Source organism: Nerophis lumbriciformis, linkage group LG22 (assembly GCF_033978685.3).
Source record: "Nerophis lumbriciformis linkage group LG22, RoL_Nlum_v2.1, whole genome shotgun sequence".
Taxonomy (NCBI): Eukaryota; Metazoa; Chordata; class Actinopteri; order Syngnathiformes; family Syngnathidae; genus Nerophis; species Nerophis lumbriciformis.
Window position 1 is genome coordinate 34,777,317 of NC_084569.2, and position 24,099 is coordinate 34,801,415.

The 24,099-nt window shown below is 39.5% G+C and overlaps 1 protein-coding gene across 1 annotated transcript; it reads left to right on the forward strand.

Moving 5' to 3' along the window:
* On the forward strand, positions 1-23,557 carry LOC133615284 (uncharacterized). The gene is made up of 6 exons (XM_061973778.1): positions 1-117; positions 10,449-10,838; positions 10,900-11,045; positions 12,308-12,476; positions 15,138-15,300; positions 22,919-23,557. The coding sequence occupies exons 2-6, from the start codon at positions 10,533-10,535 to the stop codon at positions 23,224-23,226; spliced, it is 1,092 nt and encodes a 363-aa protein (XP_061829762.1). The 5' UTR covers positions 1-117; positions 10,449-10,532; the 3' UTR covers positions 23,227-23,557.
* Positions 23,558-24,099: the final 542 nt, after the last annotated feature.

Consider the following 24,099-nt stretch of genomic DNA (forward strand, 5'->3'; position numbering starts at 1 on the left):
CTCACATCATCATCATTCTGTCTCCCTCCCCCTCTCCAGGGCATCTGTTTTTGTCTCGCTGTCATTGACTGTCATGGGACGCTTTTTGCACCGAAGAGGAGTTCTTCCCCAGAAAAGGTGAGTCGGGGTTGGGAAAGCAAGAAAACTTGGTATCAATTGATAATAATAATGATATCGGATTAGATTTATACAGCACTTTTTTTTCAATGACTTCCAGCTTGGGACACTGAGAACTAGAGATGTCCGAAATGCTTTAAAATGTAATATCTGAAATTATCGGTATCTGTTTTTTTTTTTATTATCGGTATCGGTGTTTTTTTTTTTTTTTTTATTTATTAAATCAACATAAAAAACACAAGATACACTTACAATTAGTGCACCAACCCAAAAACCCTCCCCCATTCACACTCATTCACACAAAAGGGTTGTTTCTTTCTGTTATTAATATTGTGGTTCCTACATTATATATCAATATATATCAATACAGTCTGCAAGGGATACAGTCCGTAAGAACACATGATTGTGCGTGCTGCTGGTCCACTAATAGTACAAACCTTTAACAGTTAATTTGACTCATTTTCATTCATTACTAGTTTCTATGTAACTGTTTTTATATTGTTTTACTTTTTTTTATTCAAGAAAATGTTTTTAATTTATTTATCTTATTTTTTTTTTTTTTTAAAGGACCTTATCTTCACCATACCTGGTTGTCCAAATTAGGCATAATAATGTGTTAATTCCACGACTGTATGTATCGGTAATTTCTAAAGGACGAGGGTCGTAAACAGTTCACAGAAAAGGTTGGTTCAAAAAGAGGTCCATAAAACAGTTCAAAAAGAGGTTCGTAAAACTGTTGAAAAGGAGGTTCAAAAAGAGGTCGTCTGGAAATTGGGCAGATCCTGAGTTAATTTGACTCATTTTCATTCATTACTAGTTTCTATGTAACTGTTTTTATATTGTTTTACATTCTTTTTTATTCAAGAAAATGTTTTTAATTTATTTATCTTATTTTATTTTTTTTAAAAGGACCTTATCTTCACCATACCTGGTTGTCCAAATTAGGCATAATAATGTGTTAATTCCACGACTGTATGTATCGGTAATTTCTAAAGGACGAGGGTCGTAAACAGTTCACAGAAAAGGTCGTAAACAGTTCACAGAAAAGGTTGGTTCAAAAAGAGGTCCATAAAACAGTTCAAAAAGAGGTTCGTAAAACTGTTGAAAAAGGAGGTTCAAAAAGAGGTCGTCTGGAAATTGGGCAGATCCTGAGTTAATTTGACTCATTTTCATTCATTACTAGTTTCTATGTAACTGTTTTTATATTGTTTTACTTTCTTTTTTATTCAAGAAAATGTTTTTAATTTATTTATCTTATTTTATTTTTTTAAAAGGACCTTATCTTCACCATACCTGGTTGTCCAAATTAGGCATAATAATGTGTTAATTCCACGACTGTATGTATCGGTAATTAAAGAGTTGGACAATATCGGAATATCGGATATCAGCAAAAAGCCATTATCGGACATCCCTACTGAGAACCCATCAGTCCTTCAGTCCACATTCACACCATGCTGGTGGTAAGCTACTTTTGTAGCCACAGCTGCCCTGAGGTAGAGTGACGGAAACGTGGCTGCCAATTTTGCGCCACACCAACGAACATCCTTTCCTAGGGATGATGTTTGAGAAGAAATTATCGAATTCCAGCCTATTATCGAATCCTCTTATCGAACCGATTCCTCATCGATTCTCTTATCGAGTCCAGATAGGTTGTTGTATATGGAAAAAACCCCACAATATTTGGTTTAACAAAAGCTCACTTTTATTATATAAGGAAAAAAAAGTAATCTAATAAATAAATATTGACTGTTATTCCCCTGAAAAAAAAAATGAAAAAAAATTGACTGTTACCCAAAGTATATTAAGTGGGATTTTTCAGAAACAAATATATACAGTAACACAAAAACAACCTGTCTCTGTGATCACTATAGGTGTATAAATAATAATATAGTGTTAAATAAAATCAGTCCCTTGGGCACAAAACTGAAAATAATACAGCTCTCCAAAAAGTGCACTTCTGCTGCTATTTGACATAACTGTTTGTTATGATGCTTTGACATTTTTGCACTTTATTTCTTTATTGAAAGAACATTCTATGAAGAGAAAAGTTGTTTGCAAATGTGGTTACAATGCTAAAAAATGAATAGTTAAAGCTAAAAAAAAATACACTTTGAGTTAACATTATTTCTTTATAGGGGGAAATATGTGATGCTATGAGCTAGGGAATATAACAACTACACTACCCAGCATGCAACGGGAGTGACGAGCATGCAATTATTGTTGAATGTCGCCACCCGGCAGCTAAGAATGAGGTTATGAGCACGCTGTGAAAGTAAATGTCAAGAACTCAGCCAACACGCCTCGTCTGCATTATTTATAATTAGACAGACAACACATATACAGTGTGATTTTGTTTTGTTTACAAGGAAAGAAAAACAAAAGTTAAAAAAGGGAGATATATGTATTTGCTGTGGTTACTTTAAGAACGTTGCGACAGCTGCCGTAAAGGAGGTGCGTTGCTAGCCTGGTTGCTATGTTTCCGGTTGGTGGTAAAAGTGTTCGTCATGTGTTTGTACCCTGCTCAAATCTCTCAGTAAAGTTATTCATTGGATTATACCTTTTGTTTTGAACTTTATTACACCTTGGAGCGCTTTTTCCGGTCCATTGTTTTTCCTGCTTTCCCTATCTGCGCCTAATGACTGAGCTACGTGACGTCATTTCTTGTGATGTCCCATGGGGCATTTCTGGTTGGGACGGGATTCGAATAAAGAACCAACTCTTTTTCTTTACTATAGTGGTCTGGGTAACGGGTACCGGTTCTCAAAAAGGGATTCGAGTCCGAGGACTCGGTTCTTTTCTTATCGAACAACCGGGAAAATCGGTTTCGAGTATCATCCCTATCCTTTCCCCAGCTTGAGTGGCACTGAGAGGCGAGGTGGGTGAAGTGCTTTGCCCAAGGACACCACGGCAGTGGCTAGGAGGTTGTTGTGACAGAGTCCAGTACTACTCCTGCTGGACTATGAAACGTCTTATAACACAAGTAAATGTGCTTGGCTAACATGATATAAAAAGTTTTTAAAAAGGAACAAACAAATAGACGGCGTAGCTTAGATCTATTTAACTGGCGCCACATCCGGCCCGCTTTTAATTTGGCCTGCCGAACATCGCCCAAATACACTGCAAAAACTGAAATCTAAGTAAGATTAAATATCTCAAATAAGGGTGATATTTGCTTATTTTCTGTCTAAGATAATTCTTCTCACTAAGCAGATTTTATGTTAGAGTGTTTTACTTGTTTTAAGGGTTTTGGTCCTAAATGATCTCAGTAAGATATTACAGCTTGTTGCTGAGATTTGATGACCTATATCAGGGGTCGGCAACCCGCGGCTCCGGAGCAGCATGCGGCTCTTTGACCACTCTGATGCGGCTCAGCTGCATACTTGCCGACCCTCCCGATTTTCCCAGGAGAATTTCGGATTTCAGTGCCTCTCCCAGAAATCTCCTGGGGCATATATTCTCCGATTTTCACCCTAATAACAATAATAAGGGCGTGCCGTGATGGCACAGCATTTAACGCCCTCTACAACCTGTACAAACAGCGTGCCAGTCCAGCCACATGTTGTATGCAGCTTCTGCTTGCTCACGTAAGTGACAGCAAGGCATACTTTGTCAACAGCCATACAGGTCACACTGAGGGTTGTGATATAAACAACTTTAACACTTTTTTAAATATGCGCCACACTGTGAACCCACACCAAACAAGAATGACAAACACATTTTGGGAGAACATCTGCACCGTAACAAAACATAAACACAACAGAACAAATACCCAGAATCCCATGCAGCCCTAACTCTTCCGGGCTACATTATAAACCCCCGCTACCACGTTATAAACACCCACCCAATATATAGGTGAAATATATATATATGAAATATATATATATATGAAATATATATATAAACACCCACCCAATTATAAACACCCACCCAATCGCACCCACATTATAAACCCACATTATAACCCCCCCCCCCCCACTCTCAATGCGTCGGTTGAGGTGGGCGGGGTTTGGTGGTAGCGGGGGGCGTTAAATGCTGTGCCATCACGGCACGCCCTTATTATTGTTCTTAGGGGGAAAATCAGCAGACGGAGAGAATAGTTGCCCTGAATTTCGTGAGTCTCCCGGAAAAATCGGGAGGGTTGGCAAGTATGACGCTGTCAAACGCCATTTATAAAAAAAAACTTGCGGGCCGCACTAACATTACATTTTCATATTAAGGTGCGGACCGCGTGTCTGAGACCCCTGGTTTATACATAGCACAAAGCAAAATAAAACTTTGTATGCAGTGTTATTTCATTTTAAATTTCAAAAGAGTTTTGTGGCTCCCATTGTTTTCTTTATTTTGTGAAACTGGTCAAAATGGCTCTTTGAGTGGTAAAGGTTGCCGACCCCTGACCTATATAGAGTAAAACATGCTTGAAACTAGAATATCAACTGTTGCAAAGCTGTGTCATCAACACTCACAAGTATAAACTACTTTTTTAAAGTAATAGTTTCTTATTTCAAGCATGAAAAAAATCATGACTTTGACACAGTTGTGTTTCATAATTATAACATGACAGCCAAATAGACTTTGCTGTTTTATTTTCAATGAAACAATAGAAAATAGGTACTCATATATTGTAGTACAGTTGGCACAGTACAGTGAACTGACAGTTAATATTTAAACATTTAACATGTGACATTTCTAACAATTTTGAACAGAAATAGTTCATGCACATTCAGATAAATTCTTCAAAATTACAATTAAAAAATGTTTGGCTGGGGGCCGGGCTGTATATATGCGCACTAATTGACTGAAAGAGCACGCACTTGGCGCGATGATGTCATGTTATCCATGGAAAAATGCATTTTTAGACCATATGATTTGCCTGAGCGGCAAAGAGACCACGAGAGTAACACGTTTATGTTTGCCTTGTTGCCTTTCCATTAAGAACAATAAATTAGTTTTTAGTATAAATTTGCTGGTTTCAAGAAATGTAATGCCGAGCGCATATCATTATGTCAAGATAATGGCACTAGCATTTACTTCATTTAGGAATAATTTTTCAACATATTGAGCAAAAATGTCTCTTTTTTTTTCTACCAAGAAAAGTGCACTTGTTATTAGTGAGAATATTCTTATCTTAAGGTATTTTTGGGTTAATTGACGTTAGCTAATTTTACTTATTTTGGAAAGTCTTGACAAGCCAAATTTTCTTGTTCTATTGGCAGATAATTTTGCTTAGTTCCAGGCACGTGCACACATAGGGCCCTATGGGTGCTTGAGCCCCTGCCCTTTTTTGCCTCGTCTTAAGTGCCCTCTGCCTGTGTGTGTGTTTTTTTTTTGTTTTTTTCTTTAAACAACATTAATAAATTCCTGTCAGGGATGTATAAAAAATAAATAAATACATAAAAAAACAGCGGTACAAAAACTCCACGTTTTCTTGTAATACCGGGTTGTTTGAGCCTGCCGCTTCCGCCAGAGAGAGAGGGCGAGTGAGTGAGTAAGTGAGAGGAGAGAGAGCCAACTGTGCCCCTGAGGAGACGTGACAGTGGAGCAACTTGAACCTGTGAGTTATGGTCTAGTCGCCGTCCACTTATTTAGCATCTAATATGGGTAATATTTCAGAAAAACGCTGTATTATTCTATTATTCAATGTGTCAGCTTCTGTTTTTGCCGGACGTCGGAGCACGGCGAATCAATTGAGCACGGCACATCAATTCCACACAGAGCAGAGCGGATCGTGCGGGACAGGAAGTAGTGCACAAAATACAAAATAAAACACCAGGTTAATTTTCAAAATAAAATGCACTGTGTTTACGGCGGATCACATTTCTCTCACAGTAGAGGTTTAGATATAAAGTTTATTGTGACTTTGCCATACTTGCCAACCCTCCCGAATTTTCCGGGAGACTCCCGAAATTCAGAGTCTCTTTCGAAAACCTCCCGGGACAAATATTCTCCCGAAAATCTCCCGATTTTCAGCCGGAGCTGGAGGCCACGCCCCCTCCAGCTCCATGTGGACCTGAGTGAGGACAGCCTTTTTTCACGACGGGAGGACAACAGGGTGACAAGAACTAAATCATCCAGACTAGAGATAAATTGTATTATTATATTTATCTTACCTAAAAATAAATATATTTACTAATTAAAAAAAACAAACGAAATACATTTTTACTATATTTTGCTAAAAACATCAAAATTAATTGTATTTTTATTTGTATTTTTTCTGACTCCTTATTACATCCAGCCATAGAATTATACATTAAAATATACATATTTGAAATAATTAATTTTAAATTATCATAATTCATTTAAAATGACCATATTTAATTATTAAAATAATTGCTTGTTTATCAACAACTTTAGCATTTTATTCATTACATTTTGAAGCTCTCAGAAGCCAAGTTATATTCCTTAAGATTTATTTATGCAAGTTTGAAGTATCAATTATCTAAACACAGTTTTGTTTCCAAATTCTTAGGATATATACAGGTATATATATATATATACACAGGTAAAAGCCAGTATAATTTACTGGCTTTTACCTGTATATATATATATATACATACATACATACATACATACAGGTATATATATACAGGTAAAAGCCAGTATAATTTACTGGCTTTTACCTGTATATATATATATATATATATATATATACACACACACACACACACACACACAGGTAAAAGCCAGTAAATTAGAATATTTTGAAAAACTTGATTTATTTCAGTAATTGCATTCAAAAGGTGTAACTTGTACATTATATTTATTCATTGCACACAGACTGATGCATTCAAATGTTTATTTCATTTAATTTTGATGATTTGAAGTGGCAACAAATGAAAATCCAAAATTCCGTGTGTCACAAAATTAGAATATTACTTAAGGCTAATACAAAAAAGGGATTTTTAGAAATGTTGGCCAACTGCAAAGTATGAAAATGAAAAATATGAGCATGTACAATACTCAATAGTTGGTTGGAGCTCCTTTTGCCTCAATTACTGCGTTAATGCGGCGTGGCATGGAGTCGATGAGTTTCTGGCACTGCTCAGGTGTTATGAGAGCCCAGGTTGCTCTGATAGTGGCCTTCAACTCTTCTGCGTTTTTGGGTCTGGAATTCTGCATCTTCCTTTTCACAATACCCCACAGATTTTCTATGGGGCTAAGGTCAGGGGAGTTGGCGGGCCAATTTAGAACAGAAATACAATGGTCCGTAAACCAGGCACGGGTAGATTTTGCGCTGTGTGCAGGCGCCAAGTCCTGTTGGAACTTGAAATCTCCATCTCCATAGAGCAGGTCAGCAGCAGGAAGCATGAAGTGCTCTAAAACTTGCTGGTAGACGGCTGCGTTGACCCTGGATCTCAGGAAACAGAGTGGACCGACACCAGCAGATGACATGGCACCCCAAACCATCACCCAACCATGCAAATTTTGCATTTCCTTTGGAAATCGAGGTCCCAGAGTCTGGAGGAAGACAGGAGAGGCACAGGATCCACGTTGCCTGAAGTCTAGTGTATAGTTTCCACCATCAGTGATGGTTTGGGATGCCATGTCATCTGCTGGTGTCGGTCCACTCTGTTTCCTGAGATCCAGGGTCAACGCAGCCGTCTACCAGCAAGTTTTAGAGCACTTCATGCTTCCTGCTGCTGACCTGCTCTATGGAGATGGAGATTTCAAGTTCCAACAGGACTTGGCGCCTGCACACAGCGCAAAATCTACCCGTGCCTGGTTTACGGACCATGGTATTTCTGTTCTAAATTGGCCCGCCAACTCCCCTGACCTTAGCCCCATAGAAAATCTGTGGGGTATTGTGAAAAGGAAGATGCAGAATGCCAGACCCAAAAACGCAGAAGAGTTGAAGGCCACTATCAGAGCAACCTGGGCTCTCATAACACCTGAGCAGTGCCAGAAACTCATCGACTCCATGCCACGCCGCATTAACGCAGTAATTGAGGCAAAAGGAGCTCCAACCAAGTATTGAGTATTGTACATGCTCATATTTTTCATTTTCATACTTTTCAGTTGGCCAACATTTCTAAAAATCCCTTTTTTGTATTAGCCTTAAGTAATATTCTAATTTTGTGACACACGGAATTTTGGATTTTCATTTGTTGCCACTTCAAATCATCAAAATTAAATGAAATAAACATTTGAATGCATCAGTCTGTGTGCAATGAATAAATATAATGTACAAGTTACACCTTTTGAATGCAATTACTGAAATAAATCAAGTTTTTCAAAATATTCTAATTTACTGGCTTTTACCTGTATATGTATGAAATACTTCACTTGGTGAATTCTAGCTGTCAATATACTCCTCCCCTCTTAACCACGCCCCCAACCACGCCCCACCCCACCCCTGACCACGCCCCCCGCCCCCCGAAATCGGAGGTTTCAAGGTTGGCAAGTATGGACTTTGCTATTACTGTGTGGGTTAACAAAATAATAATAATAATAATAATAATAACAATAATAATAAGAAGAATAATGATACTGATAATAATAATAATAATAATTATTATTATTATTATTAATAATAATAATAATTTCAGCATTCTGGGGATATAAGATGTAGGTTATCTGTTAGGAATATTACCATCTGTATTTAAACTTGATTCATGTTGATTATGCCTGCAGCACAATGCCAAAAAAAGAAAGGATACAGAAAAAGAAGGAGAAGGAGCGCGAAGGGTAGCAGACCTCTTAATGCATGGCTAAAACCAAGTACTAGCACCAGAATTCAAGAAAGACCACAGACCTCAGAAAGTGTCACACCTGAGATGTTGCACTGTTCAATATTAAAGTGCTTATCTTTAACAATAAATAGCCTAATAATAAACCAGTGTTTTGTTGCTTTTCATGTCTTCCAAGCCTATGATAATGTGAATTAACTCATTATGACAATAATTTTTTGACACAAAAGAATTGACAATCACTTTTACCTACAAAGGACACACAGCTAAGTAGTTAGCTTCCTATTAGCAAATTTAACTTTACATTAATTTCCATATTGTGTAAAAGGACCAAAAAAAAGTTTCCTGCCTTTTTCTGACTTTGAGCCCCTGCCTCTCTATAATCATGTACATGTCCCTGCTTAGTTCAAGTAAAATACCCCTCATTTTTGTATTTTTTTTTCTTGTTTTTGAACACTGACTTTTTGCAGTGTCCAAACTTTTGGCCTGTACGGTTGATAGTGTGACAATGCTTGATGGCATTTTTTGTAAGAGGAGTAACCAATTTTCTAACATGGGCGTTGGGGAATCGAACCTTAACAATCAAACAGTGGAAATCACACAATAACTGTCGTTATTGCAATGAATCGTTACAACATAATTGCCAACCCTCCCGAATTTTCCGGGAGACTCCCGAAATTCAGCGCCTCTCCCGAAAACCTCCCGGGACAAATATTCTCCCGAAAATCTCCCGATTTTCAGCCGGAGCTGGAGGCCACGCCCCCTCCAGCTCCATGCGGACCTGAGTGAGGACAGCCTTTTTTCACGACGGGAGGACAACAGGGTGACAAGAACTAAATCATCCAGACTAGAGATAAATTGTATTATTATGTTTATCTTACCTAAAAATAAATATATTTATTAATTAAAAAAAAAAAAAAAATACATTTTTACTATATTTTGCTAAAAACATCAAAATTAATTGTATTTTTATTTGTATTTTTTCTGACTCCTTATCACATCCAGGCATTAGAATTATACATTAAAATAAACATATTTGAAATAATTAATTTTAAATTATCATAATAATTCATTTAAAATGACCATATTTAATTATTAAAATAATTGCTTGTTTATCAACAACTTTAGCATTTTATTCATTACATTTTGAAGCTCTCAGAAGCCAAGTTATGTTATATTCCTTAAGATTTATTTATGCAAGTTTGAAGTATCAATTATCTAAACACAGTTTTGTTTGCATATTTTCAAGATGTAGATATATATATATATATATATATATATATATATATATATATATATATATATATATATATATATGTATGAAATACTTGACTTGGTGAATTCTAGCTGTCAATATACTCCTCCCCTCTTAACCACGCCCTGCCCCACCCCCGACCACGCCTCCACCCCCCACCTCCCGAAATCGGAGGTCTCAAGGTTGGCAAGTATGCGTTACAACTGTCCTAGAAGATAGCAATACAGCAAAGGAGAACAATTTAAAAAAAAATAGTACCATACCAGTACCATATAAATGCGGCACGTTTATGTTTTCGTTGACGTCCCTAGGATTGCTTGACTCACGTCGACACAGGCGGTTGTTGACATTGCAAGTGTGATACGACACTAAACTATGATGCTCTATTACAGGTGCCACAATGCTGACTTTGTGTAAAGACCAAGTGAAGTGCACTTAAACACTCACCTGAGAGGTTCCCGGTCTCTCCAAGAAGCATGAGTCTCCTCTTCTTTATCCTTCCTGGACTCCTTCTCGCATTTTGTTCACCTCCTCACCTTTTCCCCTCCGTGGCGTGCTCGCGACCGTGCCCTCGTCAGTGCCTCTGTCACGAACACACTGACCTGGTGGACTGTAACGGCCAGGGGCTGGAGCACGTTCCCAGGGGTCTCCCACACGGCACCTGGCTGCTTGAGCTGGGAAGCAACAACCTGAGTGAGATTTGCACCAGGGCCTTCAGCGGGCTGTGGTCCTTACGAGTGTTATTGTTGGCCCACAGTCAGATACGGGACATTCAGCCACAGGTAGGAAATCTGGAAAAGGGAGTTAACAACCAGGAATGACGTTTTTAATGACTCTCCACAGGCGTTCTTCTCACTGTCCTACCTGGAGAAGTTGGATCTCAGCTGGAACCAACTCACCAGCCTCCCTGCGGACTTCTCCACAAGTCTGTCTGCTGTCAGGGATCTTCGACTGCAACACAACCACCTATGTCATCTGTCTGCATTCAGGTGCTCCTCGCGACACTCGATCACTTCCTATTTTCACACTGCGAGACAGAGCCAAAAGGCACAAAGTTGAGAGGCAAAAATGTCTTCTGAGAAAACCTGAACAGTCCTGTTGCGATTGATTCAATGCTCTGAGAACACAAAGACCCAGGTGAAATTATTCACAGACTGCTGTAGCTGGATCAGTCCCAATAAGGGGTTTTCCAGGCCTACACAGTGGAACATGCATCTACAAACCCCGTTTCCATAGACTAGACTGGCCTATGCAAGGCGAAAACCGTTTATCAACAACACCCAGAAACGCCGCCGGCTTCGCTGGGCCTGGGCTCATCTAAGATGGACTGATACAAAGTGGAAAAGTGTTCTGTGGTCTGACGAGTCCACATTTCAAATTGTTTTTGGAAACTGGACGTCGTGTCCTCCGGACCAAAGAGGAAAAGAACCATCCGGAATGTTATAGGCGCAAAGTGGAAAAGCCAGCATGTGTGATGGTATGGGGGTGTATTAGTGCCCAAGACATGGGTAACTTACACATCTGTGAAGGCGCCATTAATGCTGAAAGGTACATACAGGTTTTGGAGCAACATATGTTGCCATCCAAGCAACATTACCATGGACGCCCCTGCTTATTTCAGCAAGACAATGCCAAGCCACGTGTTACATCAACGTGGCTTCATAGTAAAAGAGTGCGGGTACTAGACTGGCCTGCCTGTAGTCCAGACCTGTCTCCCATTGAAAATGTGTGGCGCATTATGAAGCCTAAAATACCACAACGAAGACCCCCGGACTGTTGAACAACTTAAGCTGTACATCAAGCAAGAATGGGAAAGAATTCCACCTGAGAAGCTTAAAAAATGTGTCTCCTCAGTTCCCAAACGGTTACTGAGTGTTGTTAAAAGGAAAGGCCATGTAACACAGTGGTGAACATGCCCTTTCCCAACTGCTTTGGCACGTGTTGCAGCCATGAAATTCTAAGTTAATTATTATTTGCAAAAATAAAATAAAGTTTTAAGTTTGAACATCAAATATGTTGTCTTTGTAGCATATTCAACTGAATATGGGTTGAAAATGATTTGTAAATCATTGTATTCCGTTTATACTTACATCTAACACAATTTCCCAACGCATATGGAAACGGGGTTTGTACACGCAGTCTTAGTAGATCACACGCAACACTATGCTATGGTTTGCACACGCTGTTGAGCACCTGGTGTTTGGCTCTTAGTAGATCAGGCCCTTAATCTTTTGAACATTTTCTCTATCAGCTTTGAGCATCTGGACAACATGGAGAAGCTGGACCTCAGTCATAACTGTTTAGTGTCGGTTGGCCCCGGTGTGTTCAGGGGCCTCTCGAGACTCAGACAACTCTACATGCACAACAACAGACTGGCTGTCTTGCACCAAGGGAGCCTTGATATGATGCCTGCACTCGAGGTGAAGACCATCATATGGTCAGATAGGCTGTTACAGGACTATGACGTACATGTGTGTGTGTGTGTGTGTGTGTGTTCTGTCAATGCCTACTTAATGGGGACCTCTGACGGTATGGGGACAAAAAAACAGGTCCCATAAAGGGAAACTTTTTTAAATGATAGTCAGATCCATTCTGAAGATGCCTAAGTGATTTTTAAAATAGTAAAATAGTAGATTAAGAGATAATCAGCAAGACTGGTTAAGTAGAACAGTTTTTTTTAATGTTCTTTATGTTCAATGTTGTTAAAAAATAAAAAGTAAAAATAAAAGCTTAAATGAGTTTGTATTTTATTTCTGTGGTTTAAGGTAAGATAAGATAATCCTTTATTGATCCCACATAAGGGAAATTTGAGTTACTTTGTTTACGTGTTTCAAATATTGGTATAAGAGAAAATACATTTTCTTGAAAAGTGAAACATTTGTTATCCTGGCATTAATAGTACTGTGATTCTGTATGGTATCCATCCTTAGTTAAAACTAATCTATTTTTCCCAAAACAAAAATCTGGTTTAGTGTTCCTTAGGATGACATTTTCATACAGTATGATTATAAAACATTATTACCTTAAAGCAGTGGTTCTTAACCTTGTTGGAGGTACCGAACCCCACCAGTTTCATATGCGCAGTCACCGAACCCTTCTTTAGTGAGAAAAAAAAAAAAAAGTTTTCAAATTCAAGACAAAGTTACCGTATTTTTCGGAGTATAAGTCGCACCTGCCGAAAATGCTTAATAAAGAAGGAAAAAAACATATTATTCTAACTGTACCACAGTTAGAAAAATCCCTGTATTAGAGTACGGTATACATACTCGCAATTCCGGGGGTTACGTTTCAAGCCCCTCTACGAAAATTGAAAAAAAAAACGTGAATAATAGACAAAAAAATGCCTATTTTTTTATGGTTAAACACTAGAAAATGCCTCTCACAGTTCTTAAAGACACAAGTTGTACATATTAGCAGACGATTACATTCATACAGAATTAGGGATAGGTATTTAAACTGTTATGTTACCAATTCCCAATACCGGTACTCAACGGTACCAATTTTTGGTACTTTTGTTGGTGTTGTAATAATAAATGTTACCGTATTTTTCGGACTATAAGTCGCTCCGGAGTACAAGTCGCACCAGCCGAAAATGCAAAATAAAGAAGGAAAAAAACATACAAGTCGCACTGGAGTATAAGTTGCATTTTTGGGGGAAATGTATTTGATAAAAGCCAACACCAAGAATAGACATTTGAAAGGCAATTTAAAATAAATAAAGAATAGTGAACAACAGGCTGAATAAGTGTACGTTATATGAGGCATAAATAAACACCTGGTATGTTAACGTAACATATTATGGTAAGAGTCATTCAAATAACTATAACATATAGAACATGCCATACGTTTACCAAACAATCTGTCACTCCTAATCGCTAAATCCCATGAAAACCTATACGTCTAGTCTCTTACGTGAATGAGATAAATAATATTATTTGATATTTTACGCTAATGTGTTAATAATTTCACACATAAGTCGCTCCTGAGTATAAGTCGCACCCCCGGCCAAACTATGAAAAAAACTGCGACTTATAGTCCGAAAAATACGGTATATGTTTTTGGTAACACTTTAGTATGGGGAACATATTGTAAGTAACAACACTAGGGGAACATATTCTAAGTAATAAAGACTTACCGTAATTTAGAGTTATTTGGTCAGGGTCAGGGCCAGGGTTAGAGGGTTAGGGTTATAATAAGGCCATGCCGAATAAGGCATTAATAAGTACTTAATAATGACTAGTTAAGAGCCAATATGTTACTAATTTGCATGTTAATAAGCAACTAATTAATGGTGAATATGTTCCCCATACTAAAGTGTTACCATGTTTTTTTTACTGGTGCACAAAATGAACCGTGCATGAACATCACCTTGTTCAAAGACCAAAACCAACACAGTGCATAAACTCACAACAAATTACACACCTGCAAACCAGTCAGCTGTTGTCGTATCCGTAATACGCCGATAGGGAGAAGTTTGTATTTACACGATGAGTCGGGTGTGTCTTGACCTCCGCCGAACCCCTGAGGCCGACTCACCGAACCCCTAGGGTTTGATCAAACCCAGGTTAAGAACCACTGCCTTAAAGTATGATTCACATTCAGAATTGTCCATCCTTCTATATATGGTAGTTGGAGTTGCAGACAACGTCATTACTGCTAAATAGCAGTTCTAAGTAATGTCACAGAAGATGCAGGATTTGCTTTAACATTTAAGTGGTGAAACTTCCTATAAGAGGACAGCTGTAGTGCTGTATTCTGAGGATCATGTCATATTTAATTTGAACTTTTTTTTTTTTTTTTTTTAATAAATGGTCCTCCGTAGTCACGTACAAATTTGTGTGAATTATGTAAAATTCTTTGAACCATATTAACTATTTTTCCCCAGGCTCCCCAGTAAGAATGATCAGCACATTACTTCATCAATCCAGAGATTTAAAGACGTGTATGAACTAACTGGGCAGTGGACATTTTACCTCATTTTTGTTATGCCTCCACAATCTGTAGAAAGGGTGGTCCCCACATGATGATCAAAAACTTGGTCCCCATTCCAAATGATGACCAGTATGTGTGTTTGTGTGTAGGTGCTTCAGCTGAGTCAAAACAACATCTCTCAGATCGACACCGATGCTCTGGCGTCTCTCTACAGCCTGGCAGTTCTGGCCCTGGGGGGAAACAACCTGCGTCACTTGAAATTCAAAACCTTGCTCAGTCTGCACACAACTGCTACACACATCCAGCTGGCAGGTAGTGGAGCTACTCTCGCAAAAATCACACCTTTGTTGTTGTTGTCACACCCACGACAGGCGTGTGCCTCAAAGACCTTCACTATAGTTGTGTTGCCAGCAAAATGAAAAGCATATAAACCTGCCATGCAACCGTGGTAACGAAACACGGCATTGTTGGATTTTATGTGAATCAGTTCCCGGCACGACTGGCGTGATTTGGTTGGTGCCAAAAAAGTACCGGATTTGGTACCCATCCCTAGTGTTACGTGTATTACTTAAAGCAGTGTTTTTCAACCCTTTCTGAGCCAAGGCACATTTTATTCATTGAAAAAATCCAGAGGCACACAACCAGCAGAAATCATTGAAGCCGATATTGACAATTAAAAAGTCGTTCTCGCAATTGTTGGATATGAATTCAAACCATAACCAAGCATGCATCACTATAGATCTTGTCTCAAAGTAGGTGTACTGTCACGACCTGTCACATCACGCCGTGACTTATTTTGTGTTTTCCTGTGTGTAGTGTTTTAGTTCTTGCCTTGCGCTCCTATTTTGGTGGCTTTTCCTCTTTTGTTGGTATTCATGTCTTTCTTGAACGCTATTCCCCGCGTTTGCTTTGTTTTCGCAATCAAGACTATTTAAGTTGTGCGGACGCTATCCTTCTTTGTGGGGACATTGATGATTGTCATGTCATGTACGGATGTACCTTGTGGACGGCGTCTGCTCCACACGCCGTAAGTCTTTGCTGTCGTCCAGCATTCTGTTTTTGTTTACTTTGCAGCCAGTTCAGTTTTAGTTTCGTTTTGCATTGCCATCCTTAAGCTTCAATGCCTTTTCTTAGCGATATTCGCCTTTTGTTTATTTCTCGTTTAAGCGTTATGCATTTTTACCTGCACAGTGCCTCCCGCTGTCGTCTGCATATTGGGATCATGACAAACATCTACAAAGCAATTAGCTACCTGCTGCCAACTACTGATTTGAAAGAATATTACACGGTTACTCTGCCGAGTTTTAGACAGCACAGACACTCAACAACGGTACATTTGCGGATTATAACTACTGATTTGCAAAAAATATTTTTAACCCAATTAGGTGAAATGACATCATCTCCCACGGTACACCAGACTGTATTTCACAGTGGTTGAAAAACACTGCCTTAGACCAGTGTTTTTCAACCTTTTTTGAGCCAAGGCACATTTTTTGCGTTGAAAAAATCCGGAGGCACACCACCGGCATAAATCATTAAAAAAACAAAATTCAGTTGACAGTAAAAAGTTGTCGCAATTGTTGGATATGACTTTAAACCATAGCCAACCATGCATCAATATAGCTCTTGTCTCGAAGTAGGTGTACTGTCACCACCTGTCACATCACGCCGTGACTTATTTTGAGTTTTTTGCTGTTTTCCTGTTTGTAGTGTTTTAGTTCTTCTTGTCTTGCGCTCCTATCTTGGTGGCTTTTTCTCTTTTTTTGGTATTTTCCTGTAGCAGTTTCATGTCTTTCTTTGAGCGATATTTCCCGCATCTATTTTGTTTAAGCAATCAAGAATATTTCAGTTGTTTTTATCCTTCTTTGTGTGGACATTGTTGATTCTCATGTCATGTTCGGATGTATATTGTGGACGCCGTCTTTGCTCCACAGTAAGTCTTTGCTGTCGTCCAGCATTCTGTTTTTGTTTACTTTGTAGCCAGTTCAGTTTTAGTTTTGTTCTGCATAGCCTTCCCTAAGCTTCAATGCCTTTTCTTAGGGGCACTCACCTTTTGTTTATTTTTGGTTTAAGCATTAGACACCTTTTTACCTGCACACTGCCTCCCGCTGTTTCCGACATCTACAAAGCAATTAGCTACCGGCTGCCACCTACTGATATGGAAGAGTATTACACGGTTACTCTGCCGAGCTCTAGACAGCACAGACACTCAACAACAACACATCATTTGCAGACTATAATTACTGGTTTGCAAAAAATATTGTTAACCCAAATAGGTGAAATTAGATAATCTCCCACGACACACCAGACCGTATCTCACGGCACACTAGTGTGCCACGGCACAGTGGTTGAAAAACACCGACTTAAAGTATAAACACTTTGTAGGACTAGAGCGCAACAAAATGCAAGTTCTACCACATTCAACTTAATGGCAAAGACTACTTCACGACGACAGCACCACACCAAGAACAAACTGAAATGAATGCATACATGGCCAAATGAGACTCAGAAGTGTTGCAAGTAGCCAAAGAGTAGTTGCCCTTTAAGCGAAACCAATGTCTTCAAAATGTCACAACTACAGTCGACCCCCCACCCCGACATTTCATATAAACATTAGAAAGGAATCATGCATGTTGCACCAGGTTTTACTCATAACAATGCCCAAATTACGTCCAATGTCTTCAGAATAGCAAAACACCACTTGGAAATATGCAAATTATGTAATGGTTGGACTAAGGGGAGGTGACGGCGACAGACACCAGAGGGAGTTATGTACAAGGATTTACTATATATATTAACCATATATGTATATATATATATATAATAATCAAACAATACAAATATAAACTAAGGAAATGGAGTGTAAACTAGATCCAAAAGTGTATGTGATGTGTGGCTATGTGTGTGATTAGCTGTAGTGTGAGTTACCAAGTGTTGTGTTGGGCGAGAGGAGGAACAAGGCAGGAAGACAGTCCAATGGGCAGGCAGATGATCCAGGGCAGGAGAGAAGAGGCAAGATCCGTTTCCAAGCGGGAGGTCGAGAATCCAAAAGGGCAGTCCGGGAGGTAGGGGAAACAACAGGGGATCACGGAAGAACACGGGAAGCGCTGCAGGAAGACAACAGGAAAATCAGAACACAACGGAAACACGGAAGTCACAGGGGAGGCGCCAGTTCGCGGGATGGAAGCCAGACACGGGATGCTTACAAGGGTAAGAAGACTATACTCTGGCGAGCGACCGCAGGTTGTCCAGGCTTAAGAAGACCGCTTGATCATCACAGGCAGGTGTGCCGATTGCCGGCAAATGATTGCAGCTGGCGGCTTCTGCTGGGCGGAGACGCGCGCGGCGCGTCCCTGGCTGAGCGCGGCCGTGGGCGTGTCCCGAGGTGCACTCACTGGAGCGCACAGATGGATGAACGGCGTTGGCAGGAGTCTGAGCCGTAACAAATTAGGGGTCGAGACACACCCAAAAATAAAAATGAGCATTCCAACACATTTATAATTGTCAAAACACATGAAATAGACACCAAGTTTACATTTGTAGCTCATCTGTTTCAAATGTTAGAGACAAAAGCTATTACAAGTGGCGGCCATATTTGATTGGTGCCTAAAGCCCTTGTATACTGTATACATGCTACTAGTGATTTTACATGGAGATTTCCACACCTCCAAATTGGGTAATCAAAACTTTAACTAACTAACATGTTACAATCAAACAGCTGATGTGTAAAAAGAAGGGATTGGTAATGTTCACATTTGAACCGATATGGTACTAATATCAGCTACCTGGAAATTGATACTGGTACTCAAAAGGTACCAATTTCTGGTACTTTTGTGTGTGGTAATAAATACTAATAATTTTTGATGAGAAAATAAAAAATTTTAATGCAACATTTAAGAATGAGTTAATTGTGATAATTGCTGTCTAATTGTTATATATTTTTTTTTTTAAATCACATTTCTGAATCTCAATTATGTTAGATGGCAGTGGTTTATAGTTCATGGTGTGTTAGTCAGTTCACTCGTTGCTGTCTAGTCTTTTGTTGCGCCCAACAAAGTGTTAATAATGCAAGTATTGTATTTATTACGCACCAGATATTTGATTGTATCATGCATCTTAGTTGAAGTTTTTATTAACAAGTTTGTTAATGTGAAAAATTGCCATGTAAAATCGCTAATTCTAATCACTAGCATGTCTATGGCAAATCCAATGTAAGTTAGCATAACGCTAGCACATTTAGAAATGTAGGAAAACAGCTGTTTCCCTGCCAACTGCTTGAGCCAGTCTGCAACTGTCACGTGCAACGAAGGTATCGAGATATGGTACCACTTGAATTTACGTTAATCGGTACCCGGTAGTACCGACAGAATTCGGTCGATACCTATAAAAGTACCAAATTCGGTACCCATCCCTACATATATACAGTATATATTAGAGCGTATATGCACACCACTGTGTGGAGTACGGATTCATAACAAGTCCAAGACTTTAGACTGCAGTGGTTTATAGTTAATGGTGTGTTGGTCAGTTCAGTCTTTGCTGTCTAGTCTTTTGTTGTGCCCAACAAAGTGTTAATACTGTTGGAGTTGGACTTATTACGCACCAGCTTTTTGGTTGCAACGTGTATCTTAGTTGTATTTTTCATTAAATTTGGCCATGTAAAATCGCTAATGCTTATCAATAGCATGTCAATAGCAAAGCCAATGTATATTAGCATCAAGCTAGCACATTTTTGGAAAAGAGGAGCCTTACTTAACTTACAGTGGAGCGTTTTTTTGAGTCAATTTCTTTGTTGGCTTTGAAAATGGCAACATTACCTAGAGGTAGTTTTGCTGAGTCCGCTTTTATTTAGCTGGAGTAATCGCCAAGTGGCGAATTGTAAAGAGAACGTGACGTCACATGCAACCCTGGTACCGAAACACGGCATTGTTGGATTTTATGTGAATCAGTGCCCGGCACGACTGGCGTGATATGGTTGGTGCCAAAAAAGTACCGGATTTGGGTACCCATCCCTAGTGTTACGTGTATTACTTAAAGTATAAACACTTTGTAGGACGAGAGCGAAACAAAATGCAAGTTCTGGCACATAATGGCAAAGACTACTTCCTGATGACAGCACCACACCAAGAACAAACTGAAATGAATGCATACCTGCAAATGAGACTCAGAAGTGTAACAACTGGACAGCACGGTCATTATTACCGGCTCTGTGTTAAATATCAAACAAAAGTAGGACATTTTCTTATCAAACAAATTACCGTATTTTTCGGACTATAAGTCGCAGTTTTTTTTTCATAGTTTGGCCGCGGGTGCGACTTATACTCAGGAGCGACTTATGTGTGAAATGATTAACACATTAGCGTAAAATATCAAATAATATTATTTATCTCATTCACGTAAGAGACTAGACGTATAAGATTTCATGGGATTTAGCGATTAGGAGTGACAGATTGTTTGGTAAACGTATAGCATGTTCTATATGTTATAGTTATTTTAATGACTCTTACCATAATATGTTACGTTAACATACCAGGCACGTTCTCAGTTGGTTATTTATGCCTCATATAACGTACACTTATTCAGCCTGTTGTTCACTATTCTTTATTTATTTTAAATTGCCTTTCAAATGTCTATTCTTGGTGTTGGCTTTTATCAAATAAATTTCCCCAGAAAATGCGACTTATACTCCAGTGCGACTTATATATGTTTTTTTCCCTTCTTTATTATGCATTTTTGGCTGGTGCGACTTATAGTCCGAAAAATACGGTAACATTTATTATTACAACACCAACAAAAGTACCAAAAATTGGTACCGTTGAGTACCGGTATTGGGAATTGGTAACATAACATTTTAAATACCTATCCCTAATTCTGTATGTCTGTAACTTGTGTCTTTAAGAAATGTAAGAGGCATTTTCTAGTGTTTAACCATAAAAAAATAGGCATTTTTTGGTCTATTATTTGCAATTTTCGTAGAGGGGCTTGGAACGTAACCCCCGGAATTGCGAGTATGTATACTCTAATACAGGGATTTTTCTAACTGTGGTACATGTACACGAGTCATACCAAAGACTATAAAAATGGGAGCCATTACCTCCCTGCTTGGCACTCAGAATCAAGGGTTGGAATTGGGGGTTAAATCACCAAAAATGATTCACGGGCGCGGCACCGCTGCTGCTCACTGCTCCCCTCACCTCCCAGGGGGTGAATAAGTGGATGGGTCGAATTTCACCACACCTAGTGTGTGTGTGTGTGACAATCATTGGTACTTTAACTTTAGTACTTTAGTGGTATGCAGGCCTTATCTAGTGGTACACCAAAGAACCACTTGATTAAAGTACAGTGTTTTATTTTAATATATACAAACAGTGTTACTGTTCAGTGGCCAAAAATATTAAATATACTTGAATAAAACCTCTACCTTGTTTTTGATGAATCCTTAGGCCTACTAAGCTACTGTATTTTAATGTTGGTCATTATGGTGGTACTTCAGTTTATCTAAAATACTTAGCTTTATAGCTTTTGAACAGATTTAACTCTATTCTAAAATGAAGCAGTAAAGTCTCAACGAATACAAAGTTTGCGTTTTTTTTTAGTTTTCCTGCTAATTGTATTTTTAGTATATGAAAAAAAAAAAGCTGCAGGCCGCCCTCTATATTGTAGTCTGTCCAATCATCGTGTTATAATTGTTTAATGAATGACAGGGAGCTTCATATGAAAGCGCAAACATATTTCCTAGCCCCTTCCTGCTACGCCACTGATAAGAATATAACGGCAAACTTCTCCGGTCTTATTGACTCCCGTGGCACGCAGTGTTGGTGCTAGTAATTTGACGTACAGTGATGAAATCACACAAGGGGTGTTATGTTTACGGGAGGGAGTTGACGGCACAGACCACAAGGGGGAAATATTGCTCTATGATTTATTGTATATATCAACTATATACCGTATTTTTCGGACTATAAGTCGCCGTTTTTTTCATAGTTTATGAAAGTTGCATAATGTTTTTTTCCTTCTTTATTATGCATTTTCGGCAGGTGCGACTTATACTCCAGTGCGACTTATACTCCGAAAAATACGGTATATAATAATCAAACAATAACAATATATACTAAGGAAATGGAGTGTGAACTAGATCCAAAAGTGCATGTGGTGTGAGAGTGTGTGGGGATTAGCTGTTGAGTGTTACCGTAAATGTTGGACGAGAGGAGGGACAAGGCAGCGCTCGGAGGTCCGTGAGGCAAGCTGGAAGTCAGGGGCGATAGCGGGGCGTAGGAGGTCCGTGTCCAAGCGGGAGGTCGAGATCCAAGAGGCAGTCATGGAAGCAGAAGGAACCCGGGGGAAACGACGAGACGCACAGCTCGTAGACGCGGGAACGAAGGCAGACTGCTGGGAGGACGACAAGGAAAGACAAGGGACTAATCAAACACGGGGAAGAAAACACGGACAGCAAAGAGCAAGGTTGCATAGAGCTAAGATCGCTTACGGTACAGAAACGGATGGTTACGTTCTGGCCCGGAACACAGGTCTGCAGGTCTGTGTGCGGATTGCAGATTAACTGCAGCTGACAGCTGCAGCAGGAATGACATGTGTAGGAGGTGCGCTCCGCGGGGTTTATTGAAGAATGCGCATGCCAATGCGCCCGGGCCCTGACAAGGGGTTGTGTAACTTTATGCTTTCAGAATGTTAAATTTGTTCATTTGAACTAAAAACAATTATTGAACAACGTATTTCCTATTAGTTTGTGATAGTACAAATCATGTATTAAATAAAATTTCAGTTTGATAAAAATAAGTATGAAAATAGTTGAAAAATATTTGTAATGGGAGTCCCGTGTCCATATTGTCATTCTATCAGCAAAGTTCAATGTTTACATGAGAAGACTGTAAAAGTTCACTTCCCTGTTCATCGCTAACCTTCTTGTCGTCAGGCAACCCCTGGAGCTGCGACTGCGACCTGCACCGCGTCTTCAGCAAGATCCTGCATGTCCGTCATCTCCACATCGACGACTACTCGAACGTGACCTGCCACGACCCGCCGCAGCTCTCCGGGGCTTCGCTGGCTTGGGTGGACAGCCGGCTGTGCATCGCAGAGACCGCCACCGTGCTCGTCATCACCGTCACCGTGCTGGTCACGGTGGTGGCGGCCGTGGTCATGGCGGAAAGGAACAGGAAGAGGAACAACGGCAAGAGTTGGGACACCGAATCCCAGAACCAAAGCCACAGTCCTCCATCATGAGAAGATCGAGACTGTCAGAACAATTGTATGTAAATTATCAAAAAAACTTTCCGTTCTGAGTTCCCAATGAACAGACAAGAGGCTGTCTTTGTTACACCAAGCAAAGGCTTGGAAAATTCCATTGTGTACGATGGGAAGGAGACAGGATGGGGGTTAGCTATTGTCATCGAAGACCTGCTCAAGCTGAATCCAGGACTAGCCCAAGCCCGAGGCATCTTTTTCTTTTGTGTTAATGTGACCGAAAACAATGACTGTTTACATACTCCCCATTCCTTTAGAAACAGATGTTATGTAAACAGCGAAAGTCCAAATAAAAAGAGGTGGCGTACAATCTTTCGCCAGAGCGTGCTAAGACACTGTAAGAGGTTACAGGTCCTCAATTGAGTCCAAATTGAATTCTGTCTGTTTGATTCTTGTCTTGTTTAATAGATGTCATCAGTGTTTGAACCTGACACAGATACTAATACTGCAATACTGCGACTCTCATGTACCACAAACCAATATTGTATTCAATATTCTATATACCAGGGGTGTCCATTACGCCGATCCAAGCTACCGGTCGATCGTGGAGGGTGTGTCAGTCGATTGCCAGCCAGGCATAAAAAAAATAGACCTAAAAAGTAGCGATCATCAATCTTCACCAAGACGTCACTTTCATCACTTGATTGACATTCACGGCACCCGAGGGTATGACATCATTATTAAGAAAAAATGACCGACAGGAAGGGGAGAAACACTTATTTAAGCAAACTCCCGCGCCGTACCTGCTGTCAAAACTCTAGAGACCGACTGCACAGTTCCTGTCTTCACAATAAAAGCCCTGCTTTATCCTACCTGCGCTAACAAAATAAGAGTGTCAGAAAGCTAGCGTGC

Coding starts and splice junctions, on each gene's coding strand:
- LOC133615284 (XM_061973778.1), top strand. CDS start 10,533: ATGAGTCTCCTCTTCTTTATCCTTCCTGGACTCCTTCTCGCATTTTGT. Junction 10,839..10,899: donor TACGGGACATTCAGCCACAG/GTAGGAAATCTG, acceptor GACTCTCCACAG/GCGTTCTTCTCACTGTCCTA. Junction 12,477..15,137: donor ATATGATGCCTGCACTCGAG/GTGAAGACCATC, acceptor GTTTGTGTGTAG/GTGCTTCAGCTGAGTCAAAA.